This window comes from Ochotona princeps, chromosome 10, assembly GCF_030435755.1.
Source record: "Ochotona princeps isolate mOchPri1 chromosome 10, mOchPri1.hap1, whole genome shotgun sequence".
Lineage (NCBI taxonomy): Eukaryota > Metazoa > Chordata > Mammalia > Lagomorpha > Ochotonidae > Ochotona > Ochotona princeps.
In genome coordinates, this window is record NC_080841.1 from 12,641,907 (window position 1) to 12,655,549 (window position 13,643).

The 13,643-nt window shown below is 54.8% G+C and overlaps 1 protein-coding gene and 1 pseudogene across 1 annotated transcript; one reads left to right on the top strand and one right to left on the bottom strand.

Annotated features, from left to right (window-relative positions):
- Positions 1–1,299: 1,299 nt before the first annotated feature.
- Positions 1,300–2,701, top strand: GPR25 (G protein-coupled receptor 25). Its single transcript, XM_004578961.2, has one exon. It carries the CDS (start codon positions 1,300–1,302, stop codon positions 2,404–2,406), a length of 1,107 nt encoding a protein of 368 aa, XP_004579018.1. The 3' UTR covers positions 2,407–2,701.
- A 2,833-nt stretch (positions 2,702–5,534) lies between these two features.
- Positions 5,535–5,986, bottom strand: LOC118759113 (small ribosomal subunit protein uS15-like; annotated as a pseudogene).
- Positions 5,987–13,643: the final 7,657 nt, after the last annotated feature.

Here is a 13,643-nt window from a genome sequence, read left to right on the forward strand (position 1 = left end):
GAGCTGATCTGCTCAAAAGTCATGTGTGTAGACTGCTGGCATGTTGGCCAGTGCACTTACTGCACACATCTCTCTCTCTTTCTCTCTCTCTCTCCCTTACCCCCTCCCTCCCTCCCTCTCCCCCAGCCACGCCCCATCGCTGCCTAAGCCATGAACCTTTGCCTCAGGGCTGGCATTATGGCCAAGCGAGTTAAGCCACTGCCCGTGTGCTTGCATCTCATACAAGCCATGGTTCAAATCCCAGTTTCTCTGCTTCCCATGCCGCTCCCTGCTAACCCATCTAGGAAAGCAGAGGACGGCATGGACCCCTGCCACCCATGGGGAAAATGAATAGCGGATAACTGGACTCAGATGTTCAACAGTAGATTGCCTGAGCGTGAGTCACCCTCTCCCAGGGAAACTCTGGGCACACTTCATTGGAGGGACATCTGAAGTGCCTGGGAGCATTCCAGGAGGAAGGAGCCCCCACTCTCTCACCCCTGCTCTGTTCCTGAGGTCGTCAGTCCCTCCGCTCTCCCCATCTCCTCTAGTCCTTCCCGATGCTGGGTCCCTGGGGGCATCAGCGCCCAGCTGCTGAGCTCTTGAGCTCCTGACTCCTGTTTAGGACAGCCCATCCGGGTTTCCAGAAGTGCCATCTCCTATGTGAGCTCACAGCTGTGGCCTCGGTCTAACTGGTGTTAAGGGGAGAACGGGTGCGAAGCAGTCAGATTTGGATGCTTGCAAGAGCTCCTTCCCAGCAGAATAACCGGAAGCCATTTCTCTTGCCGGGGCTTCGGGAGATCTAAGCTGGGCGGGGACCGTGGCAGAGCCCAGCTGGAATCTCAACTGAGTGGAAGCGAGAGGGTGAGGCACCCTCTCCAGCTGTGGTTCCTTACCTCTAAGCCCGAGAGAGGCAGAGGGGGCTGAGTTGGAGGGCCCAAGGTGCCCAGCAACCCGACCTCCTAACAACGGGGCTTCAGACCCCGATTCCACAAGCAGGGAGGGCAAGCGGCAGGCTGCACTCCGACTGGAGGCCCCACGGTGTCAGGGCAGCCCCCACACAGCAGCCGCTATCTCCCAGGATCAGGTCTGAAGCCCCCGTCCCCGGCGCCCTCAAATCGGGGGCCCCCATCTCTACCACAGGATCCCGCCCCTCCCGCCCTACACCCTGCCCCCTTCCTGCCCACCCTTTCGGCCGGACCTGAGCGGGCAGGAAGGGAGGTGCTGGGCACCGGCCGTGGAAAGAGCGCCAAGCCCCGACACTGCTCAGCCGTCGCCGCCGCCCCTGCAGGCTGCGCGCGTCGATCCCTCTGTCCCGCCATGCGCCCCACCGAGCCCTGGAGCCCCGGGTGGGGGCTGCCGTCCTGGGACTACTCAGGCTCGGGCGCACTGCTGGATCTGGAGCTAGAGCTGTGCCCGTCCCGGGATCTGCCCTACAGCTACGCCTACATCCCCGCGCTCTACCTGGCGGCCTTCGCCCTGGGCCTGCTGGGCAACAGCTTTGTGGTGTGGCTGCTGCTGGCACGGCGGCGCGGGCCGCGGCGACTGGTGGACACCTTCGTGCTGCATCTGGCGGCCGCCGACCTGGGCCTGGTGCTCACGCTGCCGCTGTGGGCCGTGGCGGCGGCGCGCGAGGGCCACTGGCCCTTTGGCGAAGGCCTCTGCAAGCTCAGCAGCTTCGCGCTGGCCGCGTCGCGCTGTGCGGGTGCGCTGCTGCTGGCAGGCCTGAGCGTCGACCGCTACCTGGCCGTGGTGTGGCTGCTGGACGCGCGGCCACGGCGCACGCCGCGCTGCGCCCTGGCCGCCTGCTGCGGCGTCTGGGCCGCGGCAGTCCTGGCTGGCCTGCCGGCGCTCGTCTACCGCGGGCTGCAGCCGCTGCCTGCCGGCGCGGGCAGCCAGTGTGGAGAGGAGCCCTCTGACGCCTTCCAGGGCCTTGGCCTGCTGTTACTGCTGCTCACCTTCGTGCTGCCGCTGGCAGTCTCGGTCTTCTGCTACTGCCGCATTTCGTGCCGCCTGCGCCGACCGCCGCACGTGGGCCGCGCCCGCAGCAACTCGCTGCGCATCATCTTCGCGGTCGAGAGCACCTTCGTGGGCTCCTGGCTGCCTTTTGGCGCCCTGCGGGCCATCTTCCACCTGGCGCGCCTCGGAGCCCTGCCGCTGCCCTGCCCCCTGCTGCTGGCGCTGCGCTGGGGCCTGGCCGTCGCCACCTGCCTGGCCTTCGTTCACAGCTGCGCCAACCCGATCATCTACCTCCTGCTGGACCGCTCCTTCCGCGCCCGGGCCCGACTCAGGTTCTGCGGGCGCGCACACCTCGGAATGCGCCGGGTCGGCTCGGCCTCGTCGCTCTCAAGGGACGATAGTCACGTATTCTGGAGCCGCGCGCAGCGCGTCGGCACTGCCACCACCACCGCCTCGCTAGTCCTGTAGGCGCCCGCAGACCGGTGGAGGTGCGCCGGGGGTGCGTCGTGGATGGAAAGCGGGGATCAAGAGAAGACGGGAGCCCCGGGTGGGTCCCCGGCGCTGCAGTGGCATCCGCTCCAGCCTGCCTGGCCTGCGCTTAGCACCGCCTGGAGTGGCCTCTTTCTGCTTCCCCCTATCCCCAGGCCGCTGGGACCAGTTGCTCCGGCAGCCCAGGCTGTGACCAGGGACACACAGCGACCTGGGTACCTATAGGGCCACCACTTAGAGAAGGGAAGTGGTTTTCTCCTCTGCACCCATCTCAACACCCGGCCGCAGAGTCCCCTCTTGTGAGGGCTGGCTCTGGACCCGTCCCCCACCCCCCACCACCACCACCTCCGCCTCCAAAAATCACACAGAACACGGGACTTGAGCAATCGAGATGACTGTGCGCTCTGCTTCTTTGACTGTGCCATGAGTCACCGCCAAATTCTAATTTTCATTTTCAGAGCTCACCGAATTACAGGAGCCGGTCCCCAGGACAGTCCCCCCACAGTGCCCCCTGGTTTTGTGTCTGATGTTCAGCTCGTCTGGCAAAGCTGCAGGACTCACCGCAGATGCTGCCCCTGTTTTTTCCCTCTGGACCGCAGGCTGGAAGACCCCGTGCCAGCCCTCTTCACCCTCCATCCCTGGCCCGGGCACCCCGAATATCCTACGCAGATGTGCCCTCCCCCCACAATAAACACCTCTGCTGGCCACCGAAGCCTGGCAACGATGTCTTGGCTTAAGCAGTGGGTGGGAAATGAGGGTTAGGAGGCAGGGGCTACACCAGGGCAGCCCCTGGGGGTTGGGTCGCGTCCAAGACCTGGTTCTCAGGCTGCAGAGCCCACTCTGCTACACGACCTTCTTTTGCATATTCAGAGTGGCTAGATTAGAGCAGATTGAACATCACATCCACCTGGCCCTGCCTGCCAGCGGATCCACCCCTGCACCTGCCTCTCACACGCCCCTGTAGCCTGTGTGCACCTGTGTTCTCAGCCCTCTGCATGTGTGAGGTCCTCTTTGTATCTTGCTCCTGCTGACCTCCACTTTGTACCTGAGGCAAGAAATTATTATTATTATTTTGAGACTTATTTGAAAGGCAGAGCGAGAGAGAGAGGGAGAGACAAAGAGAGAAGGCAGTCTTCCACCTGCAGGTTCACTCTCCAAATGGCCCCAACAGCCAGAGCTGGGCCCAGTGCATCAGGAGACAGGAGCGTCATCTGGTCTCCCCAGGACTACTAGGGGCCCAAATATTCGGCTCATCTTCTAGTGCCTTCCCAGCTCCATCACTGGGAAGCTGGATTGGAAGTGGAGCCGTCCAGACTTGAACCAGTGCTCTGTGCCAGCATTGCAAGCGACTCAACCCACTCTACCACAATGCCTGGCACCAGGAAATTCTGTTTCTTGAGTCTGAGGCCTCCTGGGAGAAAGAGGCTTGACCCCCATGGTGGCAGTGGGGAGGTGTGAGATGCCAGCTTTGAAGACACCTCTTCTCTAGGCTCTAAAAACTGAGTCCCTAACCCTCCAGTAACTTGCTTCTCCCATGGGTTGCCTAATGGGGCCCATGAAGGCAGGTGGGGTTGGGGGAGGGGAGGCTAGGAGGTTCTCCAGGCCCTAAGGATGTCTGATTCCCCTGTGGTACTGACAACCCCCCCAAATACACACACACACACACACACACACACACACACACCCCTCCTTTGAGAAGGTCGCTTGTCAGACCAGAGCAGTAAGTGTCCTCCTATCCCAGCCCCCACTCTGCCCCCAGAGCACTCACACATTTCAAGTGTGGACAAGGTAAGCTCTCAGCACTGGCTTTGTGGAAGGAAGACATATGGAGCACGCCACAGCCTCTCGAATGAAGCCATCTTTCACTCTGCTCTCATCACACCAGCGTCCTTTCCCTTGTGGGATCTTGTGTGGTTGTGTGTCTCCTCATCAGAGCCCAAGCTCCCTCCCCTCAGGTGCAGCAATGGTGCCCGGCATGTGGTGGGCACCCAAGGCCAGTGAGCACATGTGCACCAGGTGTGTGTCAGCTTGGGAAGGAACAAGACACAAGGTACAGAGCTAACACGGATATTGCACTCTCCTCCACACCCTAAGGTCTGTGTTAGAAAAGGGCTCAAAGGAAAGTCCAGAAGGAGTAACTGTTAACAATGACTGTGTTAGAGGCCAAGAGATCTTTCCATTTCTGTATTTTCAAAATTTTCTAGGAGCTGTTTTTATTGGCAGCCCATGAGCACAGAAACTAAACTTAAACCGGCTCCAAGCTTTGGCTGGGTCACGAGTCACCTGTCCTTGGGCACCAGGCCCAGCCTCCTTACGCTGCACCATCTGCAGCTGAAGAAGTCATGGGGAGACAGTGGGGGAGGGCAGTAACACCTGCTGTGGCCGCCTACCCAAGCAAAGAGACTCATGTTCTCCAGGTCCTTCTTCAGGGTTGTGGCTCTGGACACCACAGATCTGCCCTCAGGACCAGCAGGTCTTAGGCTCAGCATCCCCCCACTCCTTCCCCTTGCCCTCCCCCTCGGGGGTTAGGGGTACAGCCACTGTTGCAAGGCTGCCAAAGGGGAGAAGGCAGGGCATGCGCATGTGGTTCTGATTTGCTCGCTATGACTAATTGCGAACTTTCTCTTCACCTCCCTCAACCCCATGCCTCCTTTCTGGGGGCATGAGGTGGGAACATGGACTCCCTGGGATGCTGAGTGATTTGGAGAGTTCATAAGGATGGCAGGGCTGGAGGAGAGCCCTTGGTGGCATGTCACCGAGGCACTCTGGGTACAGTGAGGACCCCCAACACTTGTGGGGATGTCTGAGTTTGTAGAAGGGCTGATGGGGTCTAAGACCCTCCCCCACCTGGGCTGAGTGGCAGCTTGACCACACAGCCCCTGCTTCAATCAGGTGGGGCAGTGAAGAGCAGACCAGGAAGTGCGTGGTAAACAGGCACTCCTTCTCTTCAGAATCAGAGTGTGATTGCATCTTGGCAGAAAGCAGATGCGACCTGACATCCATCCGTTCACATGCCCCAGGAGCAAGTCACCGTGTCTAAGAACAAGCACATTCTTTTTTTTTCTTTTTTCAAACAATGATTTTATTGCCTGAGTACAGAGTCAAATTTATGCCACCAGGGCAGAGGCTGTGGATGGCTCATATTTCCAGTTTGGGGGAGGACCCGCTTAGTCTTGTAGTATCGAGCCAATCGGTGAATGCGGCTCTCTATCAGAATCAGATGGATTTGGCATCCTTATCCTTTCTGTTCCACTCGAGGTGCTTCCACACAGCAACGGCTTTCTTAATTAAATGACACAGAGCTTCAGGAAGATCAGGAGCCAGGCCTTTGGACTTCAGGATCCTCAAGATCTTATTGCCTATCACGAAACACACCTGAGAGACGCCATGGGAGTCCCTCAGGATCACACAGATCTGGGAGGGAGTCAGGCCCTTCTTGGCCAGTTTGTAAATCTGCTCCTTCACTTCAGACATCAGCTTCAGCCAGGTGGGGATGCTGTGGCGATAGAGTAGAGCCAACTGGGACAGGCCCTTCCCGGGAGCGTGCATGCGACCCATGATGGCGGCAGACAGGCAGCAGAGATCGAACAGCACATTCTAAGAACGCTGGGCAGTCCCATACACGTGTATAGGCCAGCCCAGACTTCAAAAATCCACATTCTACAGGTTCACACGCCCAAATCCCACATCAGAGCAATGGCGGGGCTCATTTTGCAGCCCCAGCACCTGCCCAGGTTTCTTGCCAGTGTAGACCCTGGGAGGCAGCAGTGACATTGGTCCATGTTACACCCGTGGGAGACCGGATGGTGCTCCCAGCTCCCAGCTTTGGCCTAGCTATTCGAGGAGTGACCAGAACACAGTCTGTCTCTCCACCTAAACTTCAAGGAAATAAACAAAAACAGAATCTCTCAGTGAGCACAGGCCCTTGCACTCACACATTCCTGGGGCCTTGAAGACTACTCTCTTCCTGATGCGGCTGAGGCTCTAGAGAACAGTGGCTTGGGCGAGGTCCCCAGCCAGCAAACCACACCACTCAGGCCGAGTCCCGCCTGACTGCCTACTGCACCTGCCATGGCTCCTGGGGGTCACATGGAGGCACCCTCCACTTGCTGAGTCCAATTCACACCTGAAGGCTCCTGGCGCTTCAAATGGATAGCCTTTCCCTTTGGTTATTAGACTCACACAGGTTATTTTAAAGCAGATACACCACTGCTACGCGAGGAAGACCTTCTAGACACATTAAAAATACATGGATGGGTCCCCTCGTGGCTAAAGTTCCCCTTGGAAGATCCAGGATCCCATATGGGCGCCGCTTCGTGCCCCAGCTGCTCCACTTCCCATCCAGCTCCCTGCTTGTGGCCTCAGAACAGATGCCTAGAAGTGCAATTATTCATCAAAGGCTACGAGCCATTTACAGCTTCTGGTGGCAGCATTAAAGAGCTGGGCAACGGACGTCCTTGCAGACAGGTGTCCTGGCAACCCCCCACCCCCTGCCCAGGGTTTTCGTTTCAAAACATAGTCAAGGACAGCCCAAAGCCTTGGGACCCTGCACCCACTTGGGAGACCTGAAAGAAGTTCCTGGCTCCTGGCTTTGGATCGGCTCAGTTCCAACTGGTGTGGCTGCTTAGGGAATGAACCAGCAGACAGATAATCTTTCTCTCTGTATATCTGCCTTTCCAATAAAATAAAAATAAATCTTAAAAAAAATACAAAAGTGAATTAATCTTTCTGTTTTAAAGGAGGGGTGGCATTGTGGCACATCAAGTTGAACTGCTGCCTACGGTGCTGGCATCCCATATAGGTGTCAGTTTGAGACCTGGCTATTCTGCCTTCCATCCAGCTCACTGCTAATGTGCCTGAGAAAGCAGCAGATGGCCCAAGGACTTGGAAGATCTAGAAAAAGCTCTTGGCTTCTGGCTTGTCTGCCCAGAGCCCTAACTCTTGTAGCTATTTGGGGAAATGAACCAACAGATGGAAGATCTCTCTCTCTCTCTTTCTCTCTCTCTCTCTCTGCTTGCCCCCCAATTGTGCATTTCAAGTGAATAAATATTTTGATAAAATATGCAAGTGCACATTTTATTTCAACTACTGTTTGGGTGTGAGCCCCAGGCAGTCTCCGTTTTCCAGTTGCCCACCCAGAGCCTGGCACTAGGCTGGAACTCGGAGCTGTGGCTGAGTGCACCTGGCCCCTGCAGCTTGCCCTCCCCACTGGACAGTAGTCCATGCTTACCGTGTCATCAAATATTATTCCAGAACACATGTCAGAGCTTGTAGAACTTCCTGAGACGGAAGTCACTCGTTCAGTTGACTCAAATCTGTAACTTTTTTCTTTTTTGTGACTCTCAAAAGCAACCCAGTGACAAACATCCTTGTGTATGACTTTTTTAAAAAAGATTTATTTATTCTTATTGCAAAGTCAGATACACAGAGAGAAGGAGAGACAAGGAGAAAGATCTTCCATCCGATGATTCACTCCCCAAGTAACCGCAACGGCCGGTGCTGTGCCGATCCGAAGCCAGGAGCCAGGAACCTCCTCCAGGTCTCCCACACGGGCGCAGGGTCCCAAGGCTTTGGGCCATCCTTGACTGCTTTCCCAGGCCACAAGCAGGGAGCTGGATGGGAAGTGGAGCTGCCGGGATTAGAACCGGCTCCCATATGGGATCCTGGGGCGTTCAAGGCGAGGACTTTAGTCGCTAGGCCACGCCGCCGGGTCCCTTGTGCAAGATCTTTACCTTCACTCGAATCTTCTCCTCAGAACAGATGCCTAGAAGTGCAATTATTCATCAAAGGCTACGAGCCATTTACAGCTTCTGGTGGCAGCATTAAAGAGCTGGGCAACGGACGTCCTTGCAGACAGGTGTCCTGGCAACCCCCCACCCCCTGCCCAGGGTTTTCGTTTCAAAACATAGTTCTCAATTTGGTATCTGTCCAGTTGGTAAGAAAAAATACTCTAACATACTGTTATACTGTTACATTACTTCCAAAAGTGTTTATATATCATATCCCATTATAATGCCCCCTGAAATCAGAGCTAAAGTAACAGCTCCTACCCGCTAAGCACACCTTACGTAAGAGGAACAAAGGTTTTGTATACACACAGTCTTCAAATGGGCCAGGGAATGTGTGAATGGATTTCAAATTGCTTTTGCACCAAAACAAATTCACCTTTTAATACCATTTTTCCCCAGAAACTGTTGGAAGTGGGTTTGTGTCGAATCTTAAAACAACTTCATGGGGTTCATATTTCTAAGGTCTCTATTGATTAAAAAGTTGAATCTTGGGGCCAGCACTGGGAAAAGCTAGGCCTATAATGCTGACATCCCAGATAAGCACTGGTTTGAGTTCCAGCTGTTCCCATCCAGCTCCCTGCCAATGCACCTGCAAGAGCAGCAGAAGGTGGCTCCAATGCTTGGACCCTAGCCACCACATGCAAGGCCTAGTTGGAGTTCTTGGCTCCTGGCTTCAGCATGGCCTAGGTCAGACTTGTAGTCATTTGGGGAGTGAATCATCAGATAAAAGATCACTCTCTTTCCCTTTCTGATAAAATGAATATTTTTAAGTTGAGTCTTGGCAAGTTGACACAACTTGTTCAAAGTATCTGGCCTCGATAACTTGTACAATTACCCCCATTTTTCAGATGGGGTCTCACACACAGAGCAGGGCTATAAACCCTTGTGGCCTGGTCCTAGCTCAATCCCTCCTACAGCTCCCACTGAACCAGCAACAACTGGCTCTACTCTTCACCCCCAGGGTGCCCGGAACTCCAGGCTGCTGTGACTGACCCTGATGGACAAGTGGTGTCCAGAACAAGGCTGCGGAGAAGTGGTGCTAACCCTACCAACTCTGGGACTGCGGGCCTCAGACCTGGGCACACGGGGCCGGGCATTGGCGGGCAGCAGAGCCCGAAGTGGCAGCCCGAGACGACAGCTGCCAGTGGCTGGGTGGAAGCTGTGGTTTGCCCCGGAGCCGTGCTAGACAGGGTGTGAGTCACGCTGCTTGCCCAGCTCTGGAAATGACTGCTCGCCGGGCTCACTCGTCACCCCAGCCCCCAGCATCCCAGAACCAGCAGGTCTCGCCATGGGCTGCCCCTCACTGGGTCCCCACAGTCCCAACCTGGTGAGCTCTTTCCTTATGAACAAGGTCCTTTATGTAATCCTATTACCTCAAGTTGTTTCAAGTTCTATAATTATTCAGACCAAAATGGGAGAAAAATGCAACATGCCACAGCAGCCATTTAGGGAGTGAACCAGCAGATAGAAATCTCTCTCCCTCTCTCTCAACTCAGCCTTTCAAACAAACAAAAAATAATCTAAAAACTAAGCTACTGCCCCAGATGCCAGCATCCCATATGAGCACTGGCTTCAGTTCCGGCTGCTCCACTTCCGGCCCAGCTCTCTGCTCTTCTGATTGCCAGAGCACCAGGGTGCTGGCCACCCAAAGGGAGATCCCGTTGGGGCACTAGGCTCCTGGTATCAGTCTAGTCCAGCCCTAGGTGTTGTGTTCATTTGGGGAATAAACCAGAGAATACAGTTCTCTCTCAAATAACTAATTTTTAAAAATCCTCCACCCATCCACCTAGATTTTTTTGTTGTTGTTGCTGTTGCTTTCTCTGACCCTTCCTGGTCACAGTTCATTCTATACCTGCAGTGACCACGCGCCCCCCGTGCCATCCTGGGCATGTCCCAATGTGCCTTTCAGTGCAGACCCCAAAGTGCTTCTTCCTCCCACCCCAGATGCGCAAGCTGCTGGGGGGAGGGGGCGTTTGCTTTGATGCTAACACTTCTGTGGCCATCTCTGGGACTGAATGAAGCCCCCTGCCCCCTGTCTCTCCCTACCCTGCAGGGTCACAGGACACAGGCCCCTCCTCTGCTGCCACCACGCCTCAGCACTCCGACACGTGTAACAGCTCAGAAGCCCAAGTCGGAGCTCTTCAGGGGTCACGTGTGTGACAGGGCAACAGGGGACAGTCACATGTTGGTGTCACATGCTGGCAGAGCTGGCAGAGTCTGGCAGCAGGACATGGTCACGTTGGTGCCATTACTCAGGGTTGAGGGCCCAGCTCCCTGCTGGCTGGCTGGGACCCTTTCCTTCTAGAATCCTCACTTACCATTCAGCGTAGACTATGGCTGTACCACTGTCCCTGCCAAAGCTCCTGCGGCCGTTCCATCTCAACCCCGACACGAGTGTGACTGTGGTGTTTCAGGGGCAGGGGCCCGGGCTTGGATGGAGTCCCAGCACTGGGTGCCAGTCGCTTTGCAGAAATAGAGGCATGCAGGCTGCCCACACCTCACCACAGAAGGTGACGCCCAGCATGGCCTAGGGGCCCAGCCAGCCACACAGCCTCCACCTGCTGTGGCCCCGAGGCCAAACACAAATTAACCAAATGAACCAAAATCAACTAAATAACCCAGTGTGTGGTGCTGTGTGGTTAACGGCAGAAAACGGACTGTGACAGGACAAGCAATTCTCCCAGGGTGTGTGAGGATCCAGTGGCCTCACATGCGATATGTCCAGTGCCATCCAGCATTTCACAGACTCAACTTCTTAGGAGTAAAATACCCAAGCAGAGAAGAAGGCAGTGTTGGCAGTCCAGTGGGCTGAGCCACCGCCCACGACACTGGCAGCTTCTACTGCAGCACTGGTTCAAGTCCCGGATGCTGATCCAGTTTCCTGCTATTGTTCTTGTGGGGCAGCAAAAGATAACCCAAGTACTTGAGCACCTGGCACCCATATGGAAAGCCACAATGGAGCTGTAAGCTCCTGGCATAGGCTTGGGCCAGCCCCAGCCACTGGGGAGCAAACGTGCAGAGCGAAGATTCTCTCTCTGCCCCTGCCTCATTCTCTGTGTCACTCTACCTTTAACACGAAGAAATCATCTAGAGCTGGTGCAGTGGCATAGTGGGCTAATCTTCCACCTGTGGTGCCAGTTCAAGTCCCAGCTGCTTCACTTCCCATCCAGCTCCCTGCTGTGTCCTGGGAATCAGCAAAGGATGGCTCAAGGCCTTGGGCCCCTGCACTCATATGAGAGAACTGAAGAAGACCCTGGCCCGTGGCTTCAGATTGGCTCAGCTCCAGCTGTTGTAGCCGTTTAGGGAGTGAACCAGCAGATGGAAGATCTCTCTGTGTCTCTCCTCTGTAATTCTGCGTTTCAAGTCATGATTTAGGATTTCTCCTCTCAGGTCTGTGGGTCCAACACAGCTTGCTTTCTTACCTCCTCTGTTCCGAGGCCCGCGCAGGGCTGGGTGACTCAGATGAAGCTGACCCCATCCCTCCCGTGGAATGATGCTATAACCTCAGCCCTACCCCCACAGCGAGGAAAAACAAAACATGGTCTGCTCAGATCCAAGCAGGAAAGAAAAGCCACAGGCGCTTGTGATCAAGAATAAAGGGTATTTGTTTCTTCTTCTATATCTCCCCCACCCTAAGAGTTATTTATTCATTAGAACAGCAGAATTACAGAGAGAACAAGAGATGGAGAGATTGAGAAAGATCTTCTATCTGCTGGCTCACTCCCCAAATGGCACAATGGCCAGCGCTGGGTCAGCATGATGTCCAGAGCGTCACCTGGGCTGCCCAGGTACTGGGACAAGTTTCCGCTGCTTTCCCAGGTGCATCAACAGAGCGCTGGATCAGAAGCGGAGAAGCAGAACACGAGCTGAACTGGTGCTTGGAGAGGGCTGCGGGGGCCCGTAGATGGCGACTTCAGCAGCTGACCCACCATGCTGGCCCCCAGGTCTTCCCAAACTACAAGGCCTTCAACGAAGTCTGTGTTGTAACCTGGTTGCATTCACATGCCACTGGTTTCTAGAGAACTGAGTGGCTGCCATGTCCCCCGGCGGGCAACAACAACGCAGCCAGGATGTTGCACTCTCTGGGTTGGGACTTTCCAGCCCAACCCAGATGTTTCCTAGAGTGAGTGGGACCAAGGGCCTTACCCACACTGACGGCAGCGCCTAAGTGCTGTGTGCAAACCTGGACAGCCCAGCCCAGGCTGCCAACAAGGCTCCAGCACCACAAGGACACCACTCATCCCTGTCAGCCCAGAGGCCCCCAGACTCCATGACTGTCAGCCCAGCCTGCTCTCCTAAGATACAGTTAGTTCACTGCTTTTAAAAAGACGGGGGGCGAGGCACTAGTGGCTAAAAGTCCTCGCCTTGAACGTGTCCCAGGATCCCATATGGGAGCTGGTTCTAATCCTGGCTGCCCCACTTCTCACCCAGCTCCCTGCTTGTGGCCTGGGAAAGCAGTCAAGGATGGCCCAAAGCCTTGGGACCCTGCACCCGTGTGGGAGACCTGGAGGAGGCTCCTGGCTCCTGGCTTCGGATCGGCACAGCACCAGCCGTTGCGGCTCACTTGGGGAGTGAATCATCAGATGCAGGATCTTCCTCTCTGTCTCTCCTCCTCTCTGTGTATCTGGCTTTGCAATAAAAATAAAAGTAAATCTTTTAAGAAAAAAGATCATACCAAGGGTGTTGTGGCATAGTAGGCAAAACACCCGTTTTCAGGGCCAGCATCTCATCTTGAACTGGGCCCCAGTTCAAGTCCTGGCTGCTCTACTTCCAATACAACTCCCTGTTAATGTGCCTGGGAAAGCAGCAGAACATAGTTTAAGGCCTTGCATTTCTGAATCCACATGGGAAACCCAAAAGAAGCTCCTAGATTCAAGTTGGCCCAGCTCTGGCCATTACAGCCATTTGAGGAATGAATCAGTGAATGGAAGATCTGTCTCTCTCCTTCTCTCTCTGTAACTCTGTTAAAAATAAGTGTTATCAATTTATGACTGTTGATGCTAAACAAGATGTAACAGTATAGAAACTTTGATGTTAAGTTTGTACTTAGCTGTTATATGTACAATGGATGTTAATGTTGATGCTTCCACTGTTCCTGTGCCACTCTGATTTAGGTTAAACCCAAAAACATGTTAGCTTGGGAGAAAAAATAGGTTTATAACAGCTGGTTGTGTATATACTAAAATTGAGATGTCAAGGAAGTAGTTACAGGATGTGGTTAAGAAAATGTGCATTTTCTAATATGTTGGTCACTCAATACCATGTTAATTAACTTCATGATGTGGTTAATTTTGATGTTTCTTCATGTTGTTAAAATGTGTGGTGATATCTCATTGGAAGGGATGATATTCTACCAGCTCTACTTTCAGACCAACGATGGTCTCCCAATGAAACTGTTGAATTTATCTGGGCAATAAGATGCTGGAC

What these genes read in the sequence shown, in the direction of transcription:
- GPR25 (XM_004578961.2), top strand. Translation starts at nt 1,300, where the DNA reads ATGCGCCCCACCGAGCCCTGGAGCCCCGGGTGGGGGCTGCCGTCCTGG.